This window comes from Leptosomus discolor, chromosome Z, assembly GCF_034619465.1.
Source record: "Leptosomus discolor isolate bLepDis1 chromosome Z, bLepDis1.hap2, whole genome shotgun sequence".
In the NCBI taxonomy this organism is placed as follows: Eukaryota; Metazoa; Chordata; class Aves; order Leptosomiformes; family Leptosomidae; genus Leptosomus; species Leptosomus discolor.
In genome coordinates this window covers 61890366-61917980 of record NC_141419.1, presented here as the reverse complement: position 1 = coordinate 61917980, position 27615 = coordinate 61890366, and the positions used below count along the sequence as shown (strand labels likewise).

Below are 27615 nucleotides of genomic sequence, written 5' to 3'. Positions count from 1 at the left end.
GTCCTTGTTCTGCGTCTGATGAAGGATTTGCCATATAGTGGTGGATTGTGAAAAATACTGTCACTGTTACTGTAGCATATCCCTGAAAAGAATATGTGTGTTTTGATGTGAAGAGTTGTGAAATCCAGGGTATAAGGGTATGTTTTGGGAGGAGATCCGTAAAGGCAGTTAATAGTGTCATATATAGTTAGGGAGGGTTTCTGAGAAACGCTTATTGGCAGAATTGACAGACCTGGCAGAACTGTTTAAAAGTGCTTCATCAGGAAGCAGTTCACATCCACCACCTGGTATTTGTATCCCCAGCAATATTATGGGCTGCGTTAGCAATGAGTATTTTTCTGAACTTTTAGGTGCTTGTAAATTAGCTTTTTAAAAACTGAGTTCTAGGCCAAACTGCTTTCCGATCTCTGTGAGGACTACACCCAAATTTAAGTTTTTATAATTGATTAAATGCTTTAATACTCCTAACATTTTTAAAGTTAATTGATTGTTCCTGATGACTGTGGGATGTCTGATGAATACATACCTAACCATGACATTTAGCTTATAATTGTAGCCCATACATTTAACAGTTAATACGATCAAATAACATAAATATAGATTTGGAATTCCTGATAAATAGGATCTTTTTCTAAGCCAGATACATAAACTAGGCTGACATAATTTGCGTGCACACTTAAAGGAACAATTCAAACATAAGTATGCAAAACCAAATTACATTGGGAATTAACTGTTTGCATGCTCAATGATAGTTGGACGTGCAAACTATGCTTTTATGTTTCTAATTTTCTGAAAGTCATTCCTGTTGCTAGTCAGGGGCTGTGCACTACTGCAGTATCTTACATCTTTGAATTTGCTTTGCCAAACAATACAGGGAGTTAGATGGTATCTGCCAACAGATTGTGCTAAGAACTTTTTAAAAATTATGTAGGAAAATGCAGAAGTAAATCTACCCATATCTTTGATAAAAATAAATTACTGAGTGAGCTTGTGGAGTTTTTACTTACGTTGTAAACAAGATTGCTGCTTAGGCTATTGTAGATTAACACCTGGTTTTCTGCTGCTTGTTTTCTTTCCAGCCCTTGCAGAGCTGGTTTTACAAACTTCTTACATTTTTGCAAAACAGACTCTGCAATTAGGAGGTTAGTCAAAAAGAAAAATCAGTTTTCCTCAAGTTTTGACAATAAAGTGTTTTTATTGAATGAGTCCTGAAAAATAGTGGCTAATACTTTGTAATGTGAATGCTCTGTCTTGTTTTTTTAAATTGAAAATTTACAAGCTAGGCAGTTTCAAGATTACAGGATTTGTTTAAAAAGTACTTCCTGCTGTCATCGTAACTGGTGAAATGCATTTGCATCTTGGAATATGTAAGTGATGGCAGCAGTAATGAGATTTTAATTAATAATAATGGGCTATGAATAGAATGAGCTTTCCTAGTGTTGTACTTTGACATTTTGAATTAGGTTCATTTGGTTTCTAAGGCCTCATACTGACATAGATGTTGATGATTAAACTTTGCTGACCTCACGTTTCCACTTCTGTAGTGTTAAGACAAATGTAGCATTAATATACTCCTGGCTGATCATTCGAAGGTCTTTTGACAAGGCCTGACAGTGTCTCTAAACTTTTTAAAAGGAGGATCAGTTTCTTTAACCCAGCTATTGTCTCTTTAGCTGGCAACTTTGGACAAGTTACAGGCTTGCATTTTATCTAAATTTTGTGCTGTTTTATCAGACATGTTTCAAGACCTAGGCAAACTACTTGGTCACCGTGTGATTCAAGCTTTATGGGCAGGCTTTGGGGTTTATTGGATCAAGCTCATAGCTTGAGCTTGTTTGACTAAAGCTTTCCCATGACTAGCTAGAAAGCTTCTTTCTTTCAGTGTTACACAAAGTACTAATGCATGCTAATTTGAGTGGAGTATGTCTTCTCGTTTATTCACATTACTATCTGCTTTTCCAGATAGTCAGGGGCAATGTTGTCAACATGTGGTACTGTCTTGCAAGGGGGATAGAAAATGGCAGATTAGAATGTAGATATTAAGGATTTAAAATAACTGTAAAAAATACCCGTATATATGTTACTTGTCTTTCTATGTTATAATGTGTGCCTAAATGGATATACTGCCCTTGTTTCTTTGTATTTACTAATGTCTTGCACGTTTTTATTGTGCAGTAGTGAATAAAAAAAGTGGAAGTTGTATTTTTCAGCTTGTACAGCTCTGTAATATTACTAAATAGGTAGTTATGTATACACCTAAGTGGAATAATTAAGACAGTGATAGTGTGATTGCAGTGTGGGTTTTACTTTAGAATGGCATTTTAGTAGTTACGTTCTTGTCTGCAAAAGAACATTTGAAGGGCTCCTAACTCTTATACTGTATTTATATGTATACTTTATTTTATGCTGTCTTGTTTTCATGATTTGGTAGGGTATAACTGAATTTTTGCATGTGAGAGAAAGAGCAAAAGTAGGAATTGGTGGGAGAAAGTTTGTAGGGCTCTTGAATTCTACAAAGTCCTTCAGAGAATTATGTACTGTGTTAGAAGTTAATAGAATTTAATTGGAAGGCCAACATTTTCTGATTGATTTGTAGCACAGCCTTGTTTTTTGTGGTAAATTTAAACCCTGTAACTCAGCACTGGTGCTTACTGTTCTAGATTGACATTTGTAATGAACATTACTGCAATAATAAAATTGTAAAATCAATTTAAGAAGTCTCAACTGATAGGTCATAGCTGTAAAGGTGTTAAATTACTAAGAAATCATAAAATGAACAGCATCATCTAATATGTAGTATATGGACTTCTGGCATAGCAAGTACTGCATAGTCTTTATGATCTTTCTGCCTCCTAAACCGTGGAGGTTATATGGTAGAATCTGCTCAAGGAGTGCCTTACAAACATTGTGCTTATCAAAGAGCTGTTTTACCCGGTAAGTTAATGAGATGATGTCTTTTGCTGAGGAAGAAGTGTAACACAGAAGCATTGATCAGACAGTTTGTTTCCACCAAAAGTAACAGAGCTGGTTGGCCTGTGTCATCATTTAATAGGGAACTAGACCCTAAGATGCATGGAAGCAGGCAGAAAAAAGACCCTATGAAAGAAAGGATTTGTATTTTTCACACTCCAGTGAAGCTGGGCAAAAATTCTGCCTTTCCAATGCTATACACATGTCTTCATGATTCATTGAAAGTTACTAATTCTGCTTGTGATACAGGTTCAGGTCCATCACAGTACAATTCAGTTATATGCTTGAGCCTTGTCTTGGTTCGAGAGGCAGAAAAGTAATCTAGTTAGTATCTTTACTTTGTGATGTTCTGCAAACAGCATTGTAGGAATCTAGCAGGCAGGCAAACATGTTGACATGCGCGATTGTGCAAGTTAGCATGTATTAATCACCCTTTAGTGGTTTGATTAAAAATCCTTAAATCAAATTTCTTTGTTGTGGCTAAGTGCTAGTGTATATTCAGTTTGTTTGGTACATTACTGTTTTTAAGGCAGCTCAAGTATTAAAACAGATGTTTGGTGACATGTCTGGGTTGAAAGAAATTTTTATCATACTAATTTCTGCAAGAATTAGTTTGTTTTGCCCGTTGCTTCAAATCGGACACTGGCCAAAATAATCCTGCAATTTTTCTCATAGCTGAAGCACTTAAATATGGCATTTTTTTGTCTCCTTACCCCTTTTCGTAAGGAATGTAGGAAATCAGTTATCTTTCAGATTTGTACCCCTTTAACTTAGACAAATTTGTTGCAAAACTTATGGAAGACAGAGCCTCAGGTTTGTAGGAGTATGTACAGGCATTGTGCTTGCGTGTGTTTTGTGCCCATAGAGAAAGCTAGGGTAAAAAGGTTGATAGTAGATTTACGTTTGAAACTGGCCTTCTATATAAATGGTTTCTTTTAATGCATTTATATAGAAACTGATTAATTGGTAAACTGATTTATATAAATGCTTTTGGAAATGGGCTTCATCTGTGATGTAGTGGAAGGTGAGGTAGGTGATGTCTGGCACTGTGCACATGCATGAGTTGGCATAATTAATACTAATTTGTACCTGCAGCTTTGGCTTTGTGTGTTCAGCTGTGCAGCTGCAGCGTGTAACTTACAGCAGTAGGTAGGAATAGCTCAGAATCAGAACTGTGGAGGTTGGAAGGGACCTCTGAAGATTGTCCGTTCCAATCTACCTCAACAAAGCAAGCTCAGCTGCAGTGAATTGCTCAGGCAGTGTTGAACTGCCTTTTGAATATTGTCAAGGATGGACACTTCACAACCTCTCTGGGCAACCCATTCCAGTATTGGATCACCCTCGTGCTAAGTTTTTTATTATGTTTAAGCAGATTTTAATGTATTTTGGTTTGTGCCCGTTGCTACTTACACTGTCACTGGGCATCACTGGGAAGAGTCTGGCTCCATTGTTTTTATATCCACACAAGGATAAGATCACAGGATCACAGACTTGCTGAGGTTGGAAGGGGCCTCTCGAGAACATGTAGTCCAAACCCACTGCTCAAGGAGGGTCAGCTAGAGCAGGTTGATCAGCACTGTGTCTGGTGGGGCTTTGAATATCTCCCAGGATGGAGACTCTGCAACCTCTTTGAGCTACCTGTTCCAGTGTTTGATCATGCTCACGGTGAGAAAGAGTTTCCTGATGTTCAGATGGAATTTCCTCTGTTTCAGATGTGCCCATTGCCACTTGTCTTGTGACTGGGCACCACTAAAAAAAGCCTGTCTTCTTCTTCACTCCACCCTGTTAGGTGTTTATACATATAGATAAGAGCCTTCTCTTCTTTAGGCTGAACTGTCTCAGCTCTCTCTGCCTTCCTTCATGAGAGAGATGCTTCAGTCCCTTTGTCATCTTAGTGGCCTTCTGCTGGGCTCTCTTCCAGCATCTCTATACAGATATAGAGATCTTGTTTACTGAGGAGCCCAGAACTGGGCACAGCACTCCAGATGTGGCTTTAATGGTGCTGAGTTAAAAGGGAGGATTACCTCCTTGACCTACTGGCAGCATTCCTCCTAATGTAGCCCAGGTTGCTGTTAGCGAACTTTCCTGCATGGGCACATTGCTGGCTTGTGTTCACCTTGGTGTTACCCAAATACCCCAAAGGCTTTTTCTGCAAAGCTGCTTTCCAGCCTGCCAGCCCCCATGTACCCCATATGCCCGGGGCTGTTCCTCACCAGGTGCAGCACTTTGCACTTCCCCTTATTGAGCTTCACGAGGTTCCTGTCAGCCCATTTCACCAGCCTGTCAAGGTCTCTCTGTATGTCAGCCCAACCCTCTGGTGTATCAGCTGTTCCTCCAAGTTTGTATTTTCTACAAATACTGCATTGAATTAAGCAGAAATAGTTGCTCTGATTTGGCTTAGATAAAATTACATGTCTGAGACATGCTGAAGTAGTGAGATGACAATTCAGGTATTGGTTAATTATTATATTCATAATTCCAAGTATTGTGTGTTGCAGCATGCTCCTCTCTGTTAAAGTTAGTGCTTTAGGAATACTTGACTTGGGAACGCTGGACTTGGTACTAGGCAGGTCAGTGGATAAAACACTTCTGAAAAGTTCCTCTCTATCCACTAAAGAAAAGAATATCAATGGTGTAAAAGACAAATTCACAAGTGGGTGCTGAAGGAAGTAATTCCCCCCCCCCCCCCCCCCGGCAAAGCCCCCCCGAGCTGCACTTACAATGTTAGACAATACTGGAAGAGTTGAGGGAAGAATGTTAATCTGTATGCTATGATGAAATAAATGCTGCCTGCTGGGTATCTTTTATACAGTAAATGGACTGAAAGATGTGAAGTGATGAATAATAAAGGACTATTAAATATTTTCCCAATGAAGAAATAGCAGAGAGGTGGTTTTTTAGGGGTGTATGTGTATTTCACTGATGTATATGCTTATTTAATATATTTAATACATCTAAAGGCAAAGGCATGAAAGCTGATTTTCATACAGAGAAATCAAATAATCCTGTTTGATTATATCTCTGGTGTCACTTTACTGTCAGTGAAACATTATAAATAGTAAATACTGTCTATTACACTTGGCAGTGAAGGAAATCATAGTGTCACCTTCGGTCGTAAATCCAAGTTTCATTTTCCTGGGACTGGTCGTTGTAGCAAGATTATACATGGAACTGTAATGGATGGCAATAAATGAAGGTTTGTCAAGGGTTGAGGCTGAGCCGGCCACTAACAAATGGCAGATGCTCTCTATTAACCCCTCTCCCCTCCCAGAAGGGAAAGGGAGAGAGAACAGGGGAGAGAGACATACGTGTTGGAAAAGAAAACTAAAACAGCTTTAATGAAACAATAACAATAAAAGAAACAGATAATAAAATAATGAAATATATACAAAATCAATACTGAACCCATCTCCCCCCACCCTGATGACCATACATCACCAGTGACACTGCAGGGCTGTTTGGCGCTGGGGTAGTCCCAGGCTGGACTCCGCAGCAGACAGGGACTGGATGCAGGAGCTGGAGTCAGGCACTGGATTCAGGGATGCACGGATTGGGATCACAAGCAGCAGAACGGACAGAGTTCTCCTTGGATGTTGGCCACTGAAGAAGAGGGCTTGACCCTCGTGATCCCTCAGCTTTATACTGCATATGACGTATATGGGATGGAACACTCTGTTGGTCAGTTTTGGGTCACCTGTCCAGTTTGCTCCTCCCTGCAGGTGCAAACTTTTTACGTGCTTGTGACCCTTTTCACTTCTGGCGCCCCAACACAGAGTACAAGATTTAGCAGTGACCTGGGTTGCTATAGGAGTGAGTATAAGGAAGAACCTTTCTGCGTACCTTTCCCTGGTACTAACTATAAACATCAAAAGTTACTGCTACTAGAAATAGTCACTGTCTGGAAGAACATTCTGTTGATTTCAGAAAGTGCAGTTCCTTAGAAGAGACTTAGCTGAAAGGAAAATAACTGAACAGAATTAGTTCTGGTTTAGCTCAAAGCAGGACAAGGTTGTATTGTATACAAGCCAGCTGTTTACTGCTGAGGGAAGTTATCCCACTGGTACATGTTGAGGTGTGTTTGCCTATATGGACTGGATAATTTACGTGTGAAAATACCCCCAAATTAATGTGGTGCTGATTTTCAGAATGGGAGAGTTGCAGCAGTTTAGTTAATTTCATTTCAAACAGGGATGGAAAGTAGTGTAGGGAGGGGAATGGGATACTGTTGAAGGTGGGAGTGTGGAAAAAGAAATCTAATTAAGTGCTAAGATTGGAGATTGGTGTCCTGGGTGAAGTGGGGAGGCAAAATGAGAGGAAAAATAGGGACACAAAAAGCAGGCTATATGTTGGAATACCAGTAGGAGAGTGAAACGTGGAAAGACATAAAGGCATCTTCCATGTACAGCTTTCTTATGCAGTGATTCATACCAAGCTAGAAGGGACATGAAGCTAATGAAGTTAGTGGCTGATATACAAGCAAAACTTACAGTGAGAGTGTGTGGCAGAAAAACCATGGTTGCATGCATTTTGCAGATGGAGAAAATGAGAAATGCTCAGGAAAGTAAAACCACTAGAAAGCTAGTCACAATTGAGTTATCTGTATTCTGGGATGAGCTTTTTTGTAACGTTAAGGAAGAATTTTGTGAACAATAGATGGCATGTGATGATGTGTAGCTGGAAATTGCAACACCTACTGAAGCTAAAATGTATCTGTAGGTTGCCTAAAGATCAGTCCTTTCATGAGTGCTGTATCTTGGTATGAAACAGAAATATGACTTTATTTTTAGCCACCCTCAATGTAGAAATGGAAATAAGAGGAGACACTGATTGTCTTTATGTGTATCATTTGCATGCTTTTTTCTGTTGAAGAGGTTTTGGAGAACGAGGGGTGATACAGTCCTGCTGTTAAACTGGTGATGTGGGAGTTAGGAAATCTGGGTGGTCTTTCTCTGTGTTTGGGAAGTGAGTAATCAGTTTTCTCTGTATACTGAGTGGGAACAGTGATATTTTATTACATGTGTAGCTTCATTACTCTAGAAGACAGAGATACAACAATCTGCAGATGGATTGACACAGGAAGTTGCTAGTATGATGTTAAAGGTTAGCTTGAGAAAACATGCCATAAAAATAGGTATGGACTGGACTGTGTAAATGTCACTCATGATAGTGTTCATGCTGGGTGAGGACTGAGTATTCTTAAAGGAGTAAAGAGAAAAAGTAAACATTTGTTTTGTGCCTTTTGTACTAGCATGGGCAGAGGATTTCAGAAGCTTTTTTCCTGTTTGAAACATGTGAGTTGAATATCAGAATCTGTTTTACAGATTATTTTCTTCAGTGTACGTTATTTTCTTTTATATTTTTTTAAAGGTGGATTGAAAGTGAACCATAATGGCTGCTGTCGTCTCAGATATTCCTCCAAACCCAAGCTGCAAAATCATGACTTTTAGGCCTTCGATGGATGAATTCAGGGAGTTCAACAAATACGTAGCATACATGGAATCACAAGGTGCTCATAGGGCTGGAGTTGCAAAGGTAAACATCTATAATGTAGAAGGGAGATTGTTCCTAATACCTCTTTTCCCAGTGTTTGTGTTTTGCTGATTGCAAATCTGACCTTTTCAGTATTTAACATTTTTTCCAAATGATTTTCAATTAATAGATACTGATCTGTTACTGTTTTAAGAAGCAGCTTTCTGGTATCTCTAATGTTTCATGCAGACTAATGAAAATGATGTATACTGTTTTCTCTCTAACCGTCAATTGTTTCCATGTTTACAATAGCAAAAGATTTAAGGTGGATTTAAACTAGTTTTTGGCAAATCGGAACAAACCAGGAAATTCATAGTGTAAATTGAAAAGTCCTGATCTAGTAGATGTTGAACTCGATCTTTTGGGGTTGTGCATAACTTCAGTGGAGCAAATAATCTCACTACAGTCAATGGGTGTATGAGAGGCACTATTTGAATAGTTTGCTTTTTAATTGTGATTGTGTTATCTTTTTGTAAATGACAATTGGAGGTACACTAACAACTACTATATTGCCCTTTGAACAATGCTATATCCAGGATTTTACAGCAGGTGTTCCTCCACTAATGAAGAGTGCTTGTCAGAGATTAAGTCTGATGTAATTTACTGTTACGTCATGTGAGTATTCATCCTGTATCTGTTTTGCCACTTTGCAGACCAGCAGGACACAGTGCAGGTCTAGAAATCTTACCTTAGATATTTTAAGTAGTCAGTGGGAGTATCTGGCTTCATCATTGGGGTTTTAAGCTAATGTTGCAAAGTCAAGACATTTAAAAATTGAGAGAACAGAAACAAACCCTGCAATTCTTGGTTTCACCCTGCCCGTTCCCTCCTCTCTGCTTCCTGTAAAACAAACGAAAACAAAGCCTTGCACTTTGAAAACCATGTAGTTTACTTGCTTTGTGATTTCTGAGGGTAGAGTACATGTAGGTCATACTTTCAAACTCTTCTCTGCAAGGAGGAATAGAAATGTGATAGACAATAGAGGAAAGCCTGAGCTGATTTTTTTCACGTATTCAACTGTATTATGGAACCTGTTTGTGTGGGGATGAATTGTTGCAGTACTATCCGCTTGAACAGTAGACTTAACAGCAAATGACTTCTGTTGCTCCACAGATTTACACCATGAACATGTATGTGAGCAGGAGATCCTAGCTATGTATCATTATATGGTTTATGTTCATGGACTCCACATTAAAAAAACCAACAACTTATTTTCATGTCGTTTATATAAATATTTATTTCAACTGTTGGTAATCTGTTTCATGGGAATCTAGCCAAAGAAATAGAAAGTGCCTTGTGACCAGCCACTGAGATAATACTGATTTTCTTCTATTTAAATTTGTTTATTCTTATATGACGTGCATGCTTGCTTTGATATGTTGTTTATAAAACAAAGACATGTATGCATAAATTGTAATCCTTGCCTTCTCTGGCTATATGAGAAAGCTATTATGTGAGCCTGGATTAGTGTGTAATATGTTTGGGGAAAAAAAAAAACGAACAAAAAGTGAACTAGTTTTGTTTAAGAACTGTGCATTCGTTATATGCTTTTTGTCATTCATGGCTATGTCTGTCCTAGACCACAACTAATCTTTTCATTCGGTAGTATTCAAAACCAGAAGCTTCTTAATATTTAAATTTCCTTTAAAAACTATGTATCTATTTACCTCTTTGACAATTCTCAGGAGGTGTATAGTCAAATCCTTAAAAAGCCTATGCAAACCTCTGTTCTTATTTCTGAGACACTGATAATAACTAAGAGCTTCAGTTACTTGCTGTTAGTTTTTTGGGTGCTGCTTCTTTTCTGCCAGGAATTGAAGCAGCTGGGCAGACTGGTCAGTGGCTTCCTGATATATGGTGCTAAGTGCTCCTCTGAGGCTGCTGGTGTACTAACAATTAACTGTGGACTGAAATATGTTATGGTTTGAGCCCAGTGTACTAGTCATTTCTGTGTCTTGGCATTCTTGGGTGCAAAATTTCAGCCAGTAGAAAGTGTAAAAGGGTAATGAATTTGTCTTATTGTAAATATTCTTAAGATTTTTTGAGATATGAATATGGCTTCAATCATTCTTCTGTTTTGTTTCCTTATCTTGATTCTGGTTCTGGTTTCTTTCCTGCCATACAGCAATTAAACCTCCATGTGCAGTCAGTGTAGAGAAAAAGGCAGAGTCATTGAGGATGTCCCGAGGAGAGGAACGGACATAGTAACATTAGGAAAGAATGTGAAACAGTTTTGCCTTTGTTGTATAATTTAAAATTTCTGCAATATTGCTGTTGTCTTCATATCCTTACTGAAAAGAGATGCTTTTTGAAGAGTCTGGATAGACCTAATTTTCTGCAGTAACCATGAGAATAGTTGTTGTATATATGAAATGTGTATGATCTGAATATTCACTTGTTACTGAAAGGCAAAGGTAACATAATATCAGTAAAATATACTAATGCTGTCATTTTAAAAAGAGTGGCACTTAATTTTAGTATGTAAACTTCGTTACCTGTTGAAAGATTTTTGTCTCGGGTTGAGGCTGGGCCGGCCCCTAGCAAATGATGGATGCTCTCTGTTAACCCCTCTCCCCTCTCAAAAGGGAAAAGGAGAGAGAGCAAGGGAGAGAGACTTTGGAAAAGAAAACTAGAACAGCTTTAATGAAACAGTAATAATAAAAGAAAAGATAAGAATAAGGAAATAATGAAATACATACAATATGTACAAATAGATACAAACAGATACGAAACCAATACTGAACCCAACTCCCCCCACCCTGGTGACGATACGTCCCCACCACGCTGCAGGGCTGGCACTGGGGCAGTCCCAGGCTGGACTCGGCAGCAGACAGGGACAGGATGCAGGAGCTGGACTCAGGCACTGGATTCAGGGATGCACGGATTGGGATCGACGACAGAAGAACAGACAGCATCCTCCTCAGATATCGGCCATGGAAGAAGAGAGAGAGACCCTCGTGATCTCTCAGCTTTATACTGAATATGACATATGTGGGATGGAATACTCTGTGGGACAGGTTTGGGTCACCTGTCCGGTTCACTCCTCCCTGCAGGTGTGACCTTTTTCGTGCTTGTGACCGTTTTCACTCTCAGTACCCCAACACGCAGTACAAGATTCAGCAGTGACCTTGGTCGCTATAAGAACAACTATAAGCAAGGGCCTCACTGCACACCATTCCTTGGTACGAACTATAAACATCAGGCCTTATCACTGCTAGGAGCAGTCACTGTCTGGAAAAACATGCTGCTGTTTCAGAAAGTGCTGTTAGTTAGAGGAGACTTAACTGAAAAGTTAAAGCACTAAACCAGAATTAGTTCTGGTTTAGCCCAAACCAGGGCAGATTTGTTTTGAAGGTGAAACACCTTAAAGGAGCATTGTAGTGGGCCAAAGTAGTGGGTATGTTTTTAGGAATATGTGAAACTGACTTTTTAAAAATACTGGTTTGTATTGGGTTTGCGTGGCAAGGTTTTGGTAGCGGGGGGGCTACAGGGGTGGCTTCTGTCCGACACAGCCAATGCCAGACGGCTCTAAGATGGACCCGCTGCTGGCCAAGGCTGAGCCCATCAGCGACAGTGGTAGCACCTCTGTTGTGCTGAACAAGTTGCTGCACAGGAGCAATTGCAGCCTGAGAGAGAATACATGAAAGAAACAATTTGACACGAAGATCAGTGGAGAAAGAGGAGGAGGAGGTGCTCCAGGCGCTGGAGCAGTGAATCCCCTGCAACCTGTGGTGAAGACCATGGTGAGGCAGGCTGTCCACCTGCAGCCCACGGAGATCCATGGTGGAGTGAATGTCTGCCTGCAGTCTGTGGAGGACCCCGCATCAGAGCAGATGGATGCTTGAAGGAGGCTCTGACTCTGTGGGAAGCCTGTGCTGGAACAGGCTCCTGGCAGGACTTGTGGATCCATGGAAACAGAGGAGCCCATGCTGGAGCAGGTTTGCTGGCAGGGCTTGTGACCCTGTCGCGTGTCATGCTGGAGCAGTCGGTTTCTGAAGGACTGCACCGCAGGGAAGCGACTGACACTGGAGCAGTTCATGAAGAACTGCAGCCCATGGGAAGGACTCACGCTGGAGAAGTCATGGAGGACTGTCTGCTGTGGGGGGGACCTCACATTGGAGCAGGGGAAGAGTGTGAGGAGTCTCCCCTGAGGAGGAAGGAGTGGCAGAAACAATGTGTGATGAACTGACCTCAACCCCAGTTCTGGTCCCCCTGTGCTGCTTGGTGGGGAGGAGGTAGAGAAAATTTGAAGCGAAGTTAAGCCTGGGAAGAAGGGAGGGGTGGGGGGAAGGTGTTTTTAAGATTTGTTTTTATTTCTCATTACCCTTCTCTCATTTGGTTGGTAAGAAATTAAATTAATTTCCCCAAGTCAGGTCTGTTTTGCCCGTAACGGTAATTGAACGGTGATCTCCATGTCCTTTTCTCAACCCATGAACCTTTTATTGTACTTGCTCTCCCCTGTCCAGCTGAGGAGGGGGAATGACAGAGTGGCTTTGTTGGGCAGCTGGTGTCCAGCCAGGGTCAGACCACTACAACAGTCATATCTACCAGGCCTTTCAGCTTTTTAGAGTGTGTAATGCAGATGTTGGCTGTGGAATGGATGCAGGCATGTACTGCATTTAATTTACTTTAATCTAGTGAAAAATCAATCTGTAAAATGGTGATCATGACAACAGGGGAACAGAGGTTAGGTTGTGGTCTTTTTTTATTCACCATGGTGTAATGATCTAGGTTAGAATCCCATAACTGGGTTGAAAATGAGTGGGGAGTCCGTTCTAGTAATTTAAGTGACAATCAATATGCTTCAGAGATACGACAGCTTTCAGGGTTAGTATGAGAATTGGGTAGTAAATCTTAAATGCATATCCCTAGTTAACACTGCTTCGCCTGTATTTTTAAATTTTCAAGCAACATTTTACTACTTTTAAAAATGTAATTAAATACAAATGGAACTACTTTCTTTCCTGATGAGATCATGAGCTGCTTCCTTAAGGATGAATCTTTCACTGTTGCTGTTATCAAACTATAGCTATTTTGTAATTTTACGTGGGCTATATAATTTTTTTCAAAAAAGAAAATGTTAATTTTTTTCTGGCTCTCTGATTAACATCATCTCAATGAGGTGATCGTTAGATCTCATTATCAGGTAGCAGGGATGGGAACGTTTTGTTACAAATTACTGTTCTCTCAAATTGTACACATATGTGCAACTAAGATGCAAGAAATTAGCGGTCTTAAAGATTTGATTTACAGATGTTGTCGCCACTCTCATAGCATTTGGAGTTTCATGCTGTTTCTGTTGAAATCACTAAAATGAATAAGGGCAGAATTTGGATATGTAGTCAGGGATTTGTGATATTTTGCATAGGATAATTTGCCTTGTTTGAAGTTAATGTCCCTGTGCTTGTATGATTGAAAATTTGTGTATATCCATTTTTTGGCCGTGGACCTAGGATTTAATTCCCATTCCATTTATCACATTTCAAAACCATTTGGGAAGCTCCTCTCCATGTACAAGTTATTAAAATGTGATTGTCCCAGGAGCACAAAAATATTTTTTTGTGTCTGTGTTTATATATATGTGGGATATCTGCTGGCCTGGGTTTACAGAGCACCTGGAATAATGTCTACGATGCAAGAAAGCATAACAAAACTTTAAAAAAATGATTAATTATATTAGTCGTGTTTCAGCTTTACTGTGACCAAGGAAGGGCCCTTCTAACCGTACTGTGTAGGTCTGCTTTCCCCTTTTTCTGCTTGGTACTAGAATAGCAGTTGAAGCATCTGTATCTGTTTTCAGCCTGTTGGTGAGTTGCTACATATTACGCTGTTGTCTTGAGACTTTCTGTATTCTGATTTTCACTATTTTTTGATATATCTCCAAAATTCTATTTATGTATAAACAGTAAACCAACTATAAGTATTTTTAAGACAAATCTTATCAAGTCAATAATTCATACTGCAAAAGTTATCTGTATTTTGGAAATCTGATTTAAAATAACAAGAATAAAATGTTTTATCCTGTTTTGATAGTAATAAAAAAGAACTTATAGAGGCCCTCATTTGTATTCAGTCTAGGATGTACAGACTCAAGTACAAATGCAAAGAGAGTAGAGGCTACCAGAGGAGCTATATGCATATGTGGAAACAGTAGTTTAACCTTTAAACAGAGGTCATAAGCAGATAGGCGTAACAAACACTTTAGGTTAAATGTGAGAGTGTAAGGGGAGAAGATCTTTTACCTGTGTGGAAGAATATGGATGTATAAAGGGGGATAAAATTGCTATAAGGCTTGCACATATGGGCATGGGGAATGCAGGGAATAAAAAAAATAAAAAAGTTCTTAATGCTATGCATGAAACAAATGGTTAAGGTACTAGACAAACAATGTTAAACCATTTCTAGAGCAGATAATACACTGTGGCATCCCTGGAGCAAATTGGCTAAAAAATTTCCATTGGGATTTTGAAAGTCTGGAATGAGCTCTAAGCATATATAATGTATGTTAGTCTTACTGTTACAGAGGATCCCATACTTAGAAAGGAAAACAAGGAATGAAAGCAATAGAACAAATGAAAAACAAGGCACACTAATAGATTAGTTGCTCTTTACTTGGATAAGAAGTGTTTTGGAGAGTCAAACTGCATTTATATACAGCAAAATAGTTGAAGTAATTTGCAGTCACATTGGCAAGAGGAAAGTAATTTTGGAACATGATACTGAAAACAGATGTTGGCAGGTACAAGAAAAACTATTTTCAGAAGAGTTGGGGCCAAAGTAGCTACATAGAATTAGTAGCCAGTGCCATTCAGAATCAAATGTAGAACAAATTACCAGTATATGAAAGAGGATTTAACAGAAATTTGTGTGTTGATAGGACTTTGGAATAACCTCAGTTGTACTAGTGAGCCTTCATGGAGGGGACTAAGTGGTATAACTAAGACATCCCTATGTAAAACTGCATATATTCCATGCTAAATAACACTAGGCAGTGTTAGTATGCTTAGAGTGTTTGCGATATGTATAGATACAGAAATGAGAAGGCCTTGCCATAGGTTTTTCCTTTTTCATATTTGAGAATTGAACAGCTTGGCTGATGAATTTGATCTAGGTTGCTTCCATGGAATGAACCTAACTTGCCTGACTTTGAAGCTCTTGCCCTGACCTTTGTTAGAAAATGCAGTTTCTTTGGGGCAGGGACTGTATTATATTTTCCTTTAAAATGATGCTTAGCATATCAGTCTCCACGGAATTCACTTCTCTAACCAGTAATAAACATGCTCCAGCTAGTGGAAGGGAATATTTTGAACCTGTATTCACAAAAATATTTTTACTAAAACACGCTGACCTTGAATTAAATAATATAATGCAAATTTTGCTTTCAGTATTCATATATTCGATCCAAACCTACAAGTTCATGCTTAATAATAATGAAAATGGAAATTTCTGTGCACATGTTTGATTACTATGCATGTATTCTGAATGCATGACTTCTCTGCTTCCAAACCAACATTTTGTGTTTTGTTGATGTGCATATAATTTTAGATTGTGTGAAAGAAGTATGGCGAGATGGTTCAATTATTTTTTTTCCTCTAAAAGCAAACAACACTGAAACTTGCTAAGTAGTCCCTTTACCACTGAAGTCCCATGGAAGCTGAGAAGGAAAAGAGGGAGTTGCATCTGTATAAATACTGGATAAAAACACCTGTGTATGTTTAAAATAAAAACATTAGGTATGGAAGTATGTTACTATCTGATATTTTTTCTTCAGCTTCATGTTTCTGTTTTGATGTGTGCTTGCTAGCTTGATCAGATTTGTTTGAGGGATGGACTATTTGAGTATGTTAGCATTACAGTTTGCCAATTTGTGGTTGTTTTCCAAAGGTAGCAAATGATCTCAGGATCTATCATTATTTTTTAGAATTTTTTTCTTTCTTAGAGTGATGTAATAGCAAAATCGCTAATGGACCATATTGTGTGGAATCCGGAAATTCTTGTTAGAGGAACACCCTAGCTAGCCTAGTGTAAAGGCTGCCTCTAAAATGTGATTTAAATATTCAAATAACATAACTCACATGTGGTAGATGGATGTTTATGAAAACCGTCCTACTTTGTACGTTACTGTAAAAGTTTTCAGGCCAGTGCTTGCGAAAATTTGATTTGAGCACCACAGAAAAGAACAAATATAATGAGTGGATCAAAGAACATACTATTGAGCCTTTGGGAAGTAAACTTTCAAAACCAAAACAAAAATATATATTAAAAATGTCTGTTGCTGTGTTCTAAAACTGTTGTAATTTCAAATCTAGAGAGTTTTCTCTTTTCAAATAAAATAGTATATGCAAGGAATATTCAGAATTACACAGCCTGTTAAAGGACATTGGTATGACTACAGGCTTTTTTGAAATTCCTAATGACTTTATTGCTAACACTTTAGAAGCTTTTGAGGAGTTTTTGTATACTTTGGGCAGTTTTGTGGTATTTGAAATAAAAGTGTTAACTTTACAATTGATTAATCTTCATATAGCTTTAATCTGTAATTATGAGGTTTAAATCATGTTAATATAAAAACTAGTATATCTAAATTAGTGCAAACTCTTACTGTAATAGAGTTGTACCCTGCAGTTTGATGGCAAGTTAAACAGATTGTAAAGTTTAAAGCTCTCTAAAATAGCTGTATTTTTTTATTTTTCAGTAAGAAATAGTTATACCGTTGATACCAAATAACATTTGGACAAGGGACTATCAGTCTTTAAATTGAGGATAACAGTTTTATATCATGGAGTATGCAGTGTTTGTGAGTTATAAGGCTTTCTGATTATAAAATATTTTTCTGTTATTATATATGTGGATGTTTGCACATTGCACAGGATTGAATTGCCGTAGCATAGAGAGTTGCTGCTTGTGAACTGAGGTAATACTGTCCCCATTTTGAAATGATTTCTGCATTGTCTAGGAGTACTTACGTGGTCAGTTGTTGTGAAACAGCTGGTAAGCAAGTGTTCATTTGATCATGTGGGCATATTTGACCGGTTCTTTCGATATTTTATCTGCCCTGTGCCCCCCCCCCCCCCGCCGCGAATGTTTTGCAACTCTGTCACTGTCCACTCAGTGGACTTGTAATGGTTGGTTTGCTGTGATCTTCAAGTGCAAAATTAAGGCAACCACGCCAAAGGGGTTTGCTACAATCTGACGGTGAGACTTATTGTTTGCCTGTAAAGTGGCTTGTGATAGGTATCCTCATACTGTGAAGAAATCACTCGGTCTGTTACACTCTGCAAGTTTATCCAATTATCTTGAGCCCAGTCTTCCCGGGGTGGGGAGGGTCAAGCCCCATGCTTTGGTAGGAGTGCATAGAACGAGTCTCAATTTTTCACTTAACGGAGGCTCTTGATTATCAACATTTTTGGCCATTCTTGTTACGAAGGGACTGAACCCACTTCAGGGATGCTAAACTTAGTTACACACACACAGCTTCTGCTGCTTCGCCCTTCTTTTCCCTGAGTGGTTGAAGGGACCAAAATCTACCACGGGGAGGCAACTTACAGTTTCTACAAGGTTATCCCTTCACTTTCCCGAGCAGACAACTCTCTTTTATGTGAGAACAGTTTCCCCCTTTTGCACTAAGAGATGTTTTACTTGATCTCGACAGACAGAGCCCTCAACTTGAGTTTGGAGTGCACTACACCTAGGCATGTGTGGTGTGCAGGAAATTTGAATTGTCCCCCTTGCTTTCTGGACACCTCTCACCCTTCTGGAGTGTAGGGCCAGGTGTGGCTGGAATGAAACATCCTTCCCCTGTTACAGACCACACACAACCTGCACCCCTCTGTCTCTCAGGATCCTGTCTGTGACACCACTTAAAATGTCACGGTCCACTCGGTGGACTCATGATGGTTGGTTTGCTGTGATCTCGAAGTGGAAAATTCAGACAACCACACCAAAGGGGTTTGCTTCAATCAAACAGTGAAACTATTGTTTGCCCGTAAAGCGGTGTGCGATAGGTAAAGAGGGTGAAGGGAAAGGAGAAAGTAAAGTGAAAAGCGGAAGGAGATTGATAGCTACCACCGTGGGTCCAAGGCATCCCTATGGTCCCAGGTCCAGGCAGCGTCCTGTGGGTGCTAACGATCGTCGTGATCCTTGGTGGGGAAAGGTTCCAAAGTTTGGGTGCTGAGGAGCCCCTTTTTATGCCAAGTAGCACCCCTTGCTCCTCCTCTGCATCTCTGCCTCTTCTTGGCTCCATCGATGCTGATCTGTGTTTTTTGATAACATTCTCAGGCTCATACCTGGCACCAGAGAACGGCACAGCACTCTTTAGCCAAAACAGAGCCGTCTTGCTTCCGCAAGGCTCCCTCCTTCAGCTGTTATCTCCCCTCACAAGGTTTCCAGAAGGGAGGAGCAGATAGCAGCATCTCTTATCCTTTTGCTGTTTGCTGAGAGTTGCTCAGTTCTCACGTTTGCTCTGTCCAGGGCATAATGACCTCACAAGCCTGACATTCCATTCCCAGGATCAGCCACTGCTTCTTGGGCAGGCCGCTGAAGACTTTGTCAAGATGTTAGCCTAACTTTTGGGGTACCTTACTGTCCACATCCCTGATGACAAGGTTGAGACAGTGCTGTTTTCGGACCGACCCTTACAACCTCTTGATGTCCTGTTTTTTATTTCTGAATTTAAAGGTTATCCCACCAAAGGAGTGGAGGCCAAGAAAACATTACAATGATATTGAAGATTTGGTGATTCCTGCTCCAATTCAGCAGATGGTCACTGGCCAGTCAGGGCTTTTCACACAGTACAACATTCAGAAAAAGCCGATGACAGTGAAGGAGTTCAAGCAGCTGGCCAACAGTGACAAGTATGTATATGGGGGGGGTCTTGCTTAGAAAGACAAATATTTATTTGTTCCCGTATTGTGACTTCTTTGAATTGTGCTAGGCAACTGTTGATTTTTTTTACTTAGTAGAGGTTTTCCCGTGTCTTAAGTTGTGGAAAGGTACCACAATATGAATCTTGTTTGTATTTCTGTTATTGAAAGCATTTGGTACCATGGCAGCAAGAAATCATCTGAAAAACTTGATGCTTTCTGTGTACCTTTTTTGCTTTCTGATCTAATAAATGCTAATGTTGAAAATAATGAAGATATTTCAGACTTATACCTGAGTTTTGAGTACAACTATAATATTTAATACTTAATTCTTTTTTTTTTTTTTTTTTTTTTCCCCCCCTAGCTACTGGGATGGCCTATCAACATGTAATTCTGAAAAAAACCCAAAATCTTTTTTAACTCACACAGGAGTTTTTGCTTTAATCTAAGATTCGTACTATTGTACAATTGTACATAGCAAATGTCTATGTTCTGATTATGGCAAGATGGATATTAAGGGAGGGAAGAAAGGTATATTAAGGGCTAGGCACTGTACTGAAAAGTTTCAAATTGGTTGGCATTCCTAGAAGAGGGAAGTGATAGAAGGAATACTTCCCCATTCCTTTTAGCCACATAAAAAGAATAAATTCTGCTTCAGTATTTCCTCAAAACTGACTGGAAATACTTTCTGGATGGTGAGTCAAAGGATCCTAGAGAGGAAAGCTACTTGAATATAATGAAGGAAGTTAACACTGACCTAATTTGAAGGAAAGTTTCTCTCATAAGTTAAGGAATTAAGAGGTAAGGAGAGAAGCTGTTATCAAGATCAGGAAAAACTAGGACATAAAAAGCTTTTAAAGAGGCTCTTCAGCAAATATTCCATAATATCCTTTGTTAAAGTGCAAAACTGATGTAATTTTTTCAATTAAAAAGGATCGCTATATTTCAGTTCATATATTATTTGTGAAAAATTGAGGTTATCGAGCTTACAGTTTTCTTACTCTGGTAAGTGAGAATGGGAACCTATTTTGTAGTTCTTAAAATTATTTGTTCAGTAACTGTTAGAGGGGAAAATAAAATGTAAAACCTATATGGTATCTGATCTCATTTTCTATGATATCTATTCATTTATGTTTAAAGTTTACATTTGATCAACCCATGATAAAATGAGAAACACTAATTTCTTAAAACAGTTTAATAATGCAAAAATGCTGTTATGTATTATGATGTTAAGTGTGTTATATTCTTTATCATGGAAGATATTTTGGAAGTGTTTCTGATTACAGTTTTCATGTTTTTTACTGAAATCAGTTCATAACTTCATAAGTGAAGTGGGGAACAGTTGGGAGGGCTTCTTATCTATCACTAGCTGTAGGTCTTTCTAAATATTCATCACTGCTCTTGAGAAAACGTGTTGTATAACCTCCTATGACACTCTTAATACAGACTATATTTCTTAAACTATTAAGTACCTGAAAGCCCCTGTTCTCCCATAAAAATAAGTTTATTCCTTAATGAAGAAGACTTCTCTGTTAAAGACTCTTTTTGTTATTCATTTCCTTTGGGGAAGAGAGAGTGGCCATGAACATCTAACTTAGATCATAGTTGCCTTTGAAAGGATTGTGTGTGCTCAGTCTAATGTCTTGCATCTTTTATTTGTTTAGGCATTCACAATTCACCATTGAACCAAGGTGCTTCTCCACCTTGACTTCTGGGAAATACGGGCACACCTGTATCCTGTAATCAAGATACTTGTATTATGATAACTGAGTTTATGTATTACTCAGTGCCAAACAGAAATACAGTCTGATTTCTGGAGCCATATAATGAGAAGTAATTGAAACAACTCCATTGCTGAGAATGCTTTGGTTAAGATGTGTTTTGCTAACTAGCCTGTCTCTGTTCTGTGTTACTGCTTTATGTAAATGTATCTGATCTACTTAATTCTTGTATGTTTGGATTTTCTTTCCAGTAGTTCAAGTGTAGTAAGTTGGCAGTGCTAATGTGAATGTTTACTTCTCAGAGTTGAATTAATGGGGGATCAGGTTTTCTTTTCTGAAGACCTAAATATGGGAGAACAGAGGCCTGACAAAGGATCCTGAGGCAAAAGCTATTGATTGATATTTTCTGTGGTGGTGTGCTTCTGTTGTGTTCTCTCAAGATTTTACATAGGGTTTGAGTAACCTTCCAAAAATATGTATACATAAGTACATTTACGCACATAAAGGTATGGTGCCCTGTACTGAACTAAAGAAGTAAAAAGAAAAATTCCCTTATATATTTTTTTCACTGCATGGTAGAATTTTTGGTATCAACTGTTTGAAATGTTATGCCTATTCTCAAAAGCTTTTTCTGGGGAAGGAAGAAGAGAAGAAAGTAGTGGTTTTGCCCGACAGGGCTGCTACTTGGTGGAATTAGTACATCTGAGTTGTTCTGAGACAGGCTTGTGCAGGACCTGCCTCTGTGTCTTTGCAGAGCTGGTAGCGAGGCAGGAAAATAACAAATATTTGTCCATTTAGTAATTTAGTAACTTTTCCATGTGTGTCTTTTTTTTTTTTTCTTTTTTTTAATGGAAGAGGAACAAAATGGAGGGCCTCAGCCTAAGAATGGTTGGTAGATGTGCTGTTTAGCTGCTGGATACTGCAGAAAATGTTGTATTGGTAGATGTATGACTTCAGTTACTATAGCTGTCAGGTAGGAGATTACATGCTGTGGTGAATCATGAAACTAAGAATTCAGGACAACTAATTATTCCTCTGTTTCAGTGAATTTGAAATGAAGTGATCTCTAGAATTCAGTTTCCAGGATCAGAAGCGTAGTCCATTGTGAAGGTGGTTGCTGAAAGACTATGTTGAACCTTTGCCTACCTCTTCTTCTGCAGATACTGCACCCCAAGATACGTAGATTATGAAGATCTGGAGCGTAAATACTGGAAGAACTTGACTTTTGTGGCACCAATTTATGGAGCAGATATCAATGGGAGCATTTATGATGAAGTATGCATAGCTTTTTATGAAGTTTATCTCTTCCAGCCCTCTTTTAAAGGGTACTATACTTAGAGGATACATTCTTGCTTTGTGACTGAGAATCTGTCTTTCTTTTGAAATCTTCGTGTTACTGACTTTAAAGACTCAAAGCAAAGTTGGAATTAACTCTACATCTGCAGGAGTCAGACAGTTCTGTTCTTAGACAGTAGGATATTGCTACTCTTCCTGATCATAAGACTCTTCCCTTTCTTCACTTTGACCTCTCCAGAACTTAGAGATTCCTTCCTATTTATTTATTTGTTTATTCACATTTCAGTATGCGTGTTATGTGAGTACCTCTGTGGAAGTTTAGTGATATTTTAAAAAAGTTTTATTTTAAAATTAAAAGATTAAATACTTCATCTGTTTGTCTTTCACTGAGGAAAATGGATAGCTGTATTTTTATACATGCTTGGAATGTTGGCAGTTTCCTAGAAACATGCTTGCAGTTACTGTGTGCCTCTGAATTAAAAGAGATGAAATGGAAACTTCCTAAGGAAATGCATTCTGCTGGTTACCTGCCAGCATCTCCATGTATAAAAAAGGGACTTTTAGCACAGATCTCGTTATCCAAAGAATTACAGAATGTCCATTGATATCAATTAGGCTATGTAAGTAGCTGTAGGAACTAGATTTTTGAAAGGATTATTTAAGTAAGGAGACTAAGAGAAGAAATGTTACCAATTCAAAAATATTTGAGGCTTTAAAAAACACAGGACAAACTTTTCTCCAAAAGAATCTACCACATATGGAGTTCTTGAGTTATTTTATGTTCTGTGTAACTGCCTCTTCCAGTCGTTAAAAAATAACAAACCAAGAACCCCAGAATTTCGCTGTGGCAGATGGTCTGAGGCTCTACTAATGTTTTATGTGTCTTCACAGAAGACAGATTACTTGAAGACTCTGTCCAAAGATAAATACGGTCAGCCAAGATGGCTTAAGGCAATTCAGTTTTTGCACTAGGTTACGTGATCTTTGAAAGATAGCTGTAAAGGTCCAATGGTCTATTGTTTAGAGAATGCAGAAAGTCCAAGTTCTATTGTGTGTCCAAACAGCTGTATAAAAATAGATAATAGTTGAAGATTCTGATTTGAGGTGTTGTGATGAAGAGACGTTCTAGATTGCTGTTGCTTTGTGGAGCCAAAATGGGGCACAGGAAAGCAGTGTTTCTTTCAAGAAATATAAGCTTGCCCTTTTTCTTTTCTCCCCCCCTTTTTTTTTTTTTTTAATGTTTGCTTTGGTCTTTAGTATCTTAAGTTTCTTGTTGCATGAGCAACATTTCCAAAGAAAAGAGAATGCAGTAATACCCGATTTCGAAGTGCTGACTGGTCGAAGAGAAGGTCAGAGGTTTCCTTCTCATGGAATTGCCCTGTCATTAGATTGGGAGGCTGAGGAAGGGAGGTCATACAAGTGAAGGATGAAGTGAGAAGAGCAGCATTCAACAATCCTAACTCAGATGTAACTCAGATGTTACATGCATAGGGAGAGGAGACAGAGCACTGGAAAGTTGTGGGGAGTGGGGAATAAAAGAGTGGGGAAGAAAACAGCGATAGGTAGAACAAAAAAACCTCAATGGCCGTGGTTAAATGTGTGTCATTTAAAAATAAACAAAAAACAAATTACAAAGGAGAAATGTTAGTGAAAGGAATAGACACTGAGGAAAGAGTGTGAACAGACTGAGCAGTGATGTGAAAGCCATGTCATGGTGCACAGCCTAGTGGCGTTTAGAGGAAAAGGAGGAAAAAATCCTGATACCCGACTGTTGGTGAGGAAAGTTACAGATGCCACTGATCAAAATGTTTTCTCTTAGAATTTTTGCCAAAGTTAATTTTTGGCCAGCAGATGGTGTACTTGCACAACTAATATTTTTCATTTCTTACGCTTGAATATAGTGCTAAGAAGGGTTCTTTTTGATTCTGTTTGGAATTAGAGGTTGTTCTTGTATCTTCATTCAGTTTGCTTCAGAGTTGTCATTGCTCAAGGAAAGGAGATGGATACAAGTAGCTGACATTTTGGGCAACATACAGCAGAAAAGGGATGGTGGGATTCATTTGTCATAACGGCCTATTTGTGGTAAACAAAACCAAATGCTTTTTACAAAATACATTTTATCGAAAACATTGTGTTATAGATGTTGCATTTAATACAGAAAGGTAAATACCTTGCAGAATTCCAGGTATAAAACCACCAACGAATGCGTGATGTACGTGTGTGCTTGGGCCACCAAAACTAGTGAGAAATGTTGCTGTGCTCCAAGTCCTTATTCCTCAGTTTAAAAGTTTACCAATTATGTTTTCTTTTCCACATGGTGACACTCAATTTTACATTGAGCCATCTGTATCCGAAATATGATGAAGTCCTAATTCCATCGTTTGTGGAAACCAGCACCTTGCTGGCATTGTGCCAGAGAGCTGATAGATCTTTTAGTATTGTTTGGTTTTGTTAGATCAGAGGATAACAGATTCTGAGGCGTTTAGAAGACAGGGAAATGTTTTATAAAGCTTGCGTTAAATGGAACAGCAAAAAAAGAAAAAAGAACAGAAACAAAGCTATAAATGCATGCTTTGAAATTTGACAACTACCATGAATGATTCAGAGTTTACCCTTGTGGTATATGGATTATTCCAGAATCTGTCTTGTGTATTTATAATGCATTTATGGTTATTTGTCAGTTTTGAACACAGATTAAATCTTTGTGAATGAGGAAATAACCTGTGGGAACAAGTGTTCCGTACACTGTATAGAGCTTTATAGAAGATAAATTTTAGTTGAATGTTTGCTTGAAATACTACATTTGTGCTATATGCATTTTAATTGCTGTTACATTTGATTACAGTGCTTTGTAGGAGAATGATAATGTGAGTCAAGAAAAAATGTTGCACTTAGGAGCATTAAGGATCACTAAGGATCATTATTTTTGTTAAGATTATAAATATTATTAGATATATGTTCAAGGTTCTGTCTTTTTGTTGCTCTAAGGTCATCTGGATTGAGTGAAAATTAATATTCCTGAGAGAGATTATACTGTTAATAATAAAGCACCAGTCTTACTAGTTGCAGTTGTTAAACTGATTCATGAATTGATTATGAACACCTCAGAGTTATGGCTGTTTAGGAAATTTAATTGGGAAGTGATTATTAATTTTTTATTATGTTATTTCAAGTGAGCTGTCTTGTGAGTTAGCATGACTGTAATGCCAATTTGAGCCAGCTTAGACTCTGAATGACTAGGCTGTGAAATGGTTGCAAAAAGTTACTGGGCCTATCAGGAAGGGCAATGAAGAGAGATATTTTGTTTCTGATCCTGTAACTTTGTTAACTTTATTTTTATGAACTTATCTGGTGATTGTACCTGTGAGTAAATTGAAGAGTCTGATTCACCTACTGTTCCTGTACAGTCTCTGATCTGGTCAACTACTGTTAGGACTTCTACTTCCGAGCCACTCCCCACTGTTGTTTAAATCAAACCACCAGTCGCTGAGGCCACAAATTCTTTCCCTGTTGTATGAGATACAAGGAACTCAAATTAACATCGTCTGTTTCCTGGGGGTGGGGTTTGGCTTTTTTTTTTGGTTTTTTTTTTTTTTTTTTTTTTAATTAATTTGGAATACTGTTTGTGCGGAAAGATAGGGAAGATACTCGAAACCCCTACGCGGACTGATCTAGCAGCTAGGGGGAAAAGAAATCTTCCTGGTTTCGAAAGAAGTTCCAAAGAAAAGCGACTTATTTGATATTTATAATGGATCGTAAAACACTTCTGACTTAAGTGCTGTCAATGGTGTCTGCTATTCAGTAGGTAAAAGCCAAGGTTTGGCAGAAGCACATATAAATGTTGTCTTGCCTCTCTCTCACCATTCTTCTTCTGCTCCTGTCTCAAAGATACCACTTTACTTCCCTTTTCCTTCTCTTAGTTTTATTCTTCCTTTTAAGACAATTCCTAATGCCTACCTTCTCCGATGTCTAAGCTGTGGGAAGTGTATTTGATTAGTAATAACAAGTGTGATTGATTCAGTGGAGTTTGTACGCTAACAGTTGGCTATTTTTGCTAAATTGTATGTACATCTCTAATGCAATATTAACTCTGGCAACAGATGTACTCAAGTTTCCTGCTGTATACGTTGACAGAGCAACTAACTTGGTTTTAAAGTGGGACCTTGATGTTATATGTAGAGTTTGGATTTGACCGTGGCATGAATTAGGGATGACATGTGAGTTGTAGCTCTGCTTCCTCAGTAAGTTTGCAGATGACACCGGGTTGGATGGGAGTGTTGATCTCCTTGAGGGTAGGAGGGCTCTGCAGAGGGATCTGGGCAGGCTGGATCGATGGGCTGAGGCCAATTGTGTGGGGTTCAACAAGGCCAAGTGCCAGGTCCTGCACTTGGGTCACAACCACCCCATGCAGCGCTACAGGCTTGGGGAGGAGTGGCTGGAAAGCTGCCCGGCAGAAAAGGACCTGGGGGTGCTGGTTGACAGGCGGCTGAACATGAGCCAGCAGTGTGCCCAGGTGGCCAAGAAGGCCAACAGCATCCTGGCCTGGATCAGCAATAGTGTGGCCAGCAGGAGCAGGGAGGTGATCGTGCCCCTGTACTGGGCACTGGTGAGGCCGCACCTCGAATACTGTGTGCGGTTTTGGGCCCCTCACTACAGGAAAGACACTGAGGTGCTGGAGCGTGTCCAGAGAAGGGCAACGAAGCTGGTGAGGGGTCTGGAGCACATGTCCTGTGAGGAGCAGCTGAGGGAACTGGGGTTGTTTAGTCTGGAGAAGAGGAGGCTGAGGGGAGACCTTATCGCTCTCTACAACTACCTGAAAGGAGGTTGTAGTGAGGAGGGGGTTGGTCTCTTCTGCCACGTGACAGGTGATAGGACAAGGGGAAATGGCCCCAAGTTGTGCCAGGGGAGGTTTAGACTGGACATTAGGAAAAATTTCTTCACCAAGAGTGTTGTCAAGCACTGGAACAGGCTGCCCAGGGAAGTGGTAGAGTCACGATCCCTGGAGGTGTTTAAAAGACTTGTAGATGTGGCGCCTAGGGAGATGGTTTAGTGATGGACTTGGCAGTGTTAGGTCGGACTTCTTAAAAGTCTTTTCCAACCTAAATGCTTCTATGATTTTGTGTGAGATGTCATTTCTCTTTGATCTCCTTATAGTTGAGATCAATGTGAGCATCCCTTCACTTATGTGTTTGGTTCCAATACGCATTTCCAAAGAGAATCTACTTGCTTCTGTTCCC

General features: G+C 39.1%; 1 protein-coding gene across 2 annotated transcripts in view; it reads left to right on the top strand.

The window, feature by feature from the left end:
- The first annotated feature begins 8358 nt into the window (after positions 1-8358).
- Positions 8359-27615, top strand: part of KDM4C (lysine demethylase 4C) — a 262110-nt gene continuing 242853 nt past the window's right edge. For both annotated transcript variants that reach the window (XM_086480286.1, XM_086480285.1), the window contains exons 1-3: positions 8359-8502; positions 19177-19352; positions 22243-22357. In XM_086480286.1, the coding sequence (XP_086336412.1) occupies positions 8359-8502; positions 19177-19352; positions 22243-22357 (435 nt within the window). The remainder of the gene's footprint in view (positions 8503-19176; positions 19353-22242; positions 22358-27615) is intronic.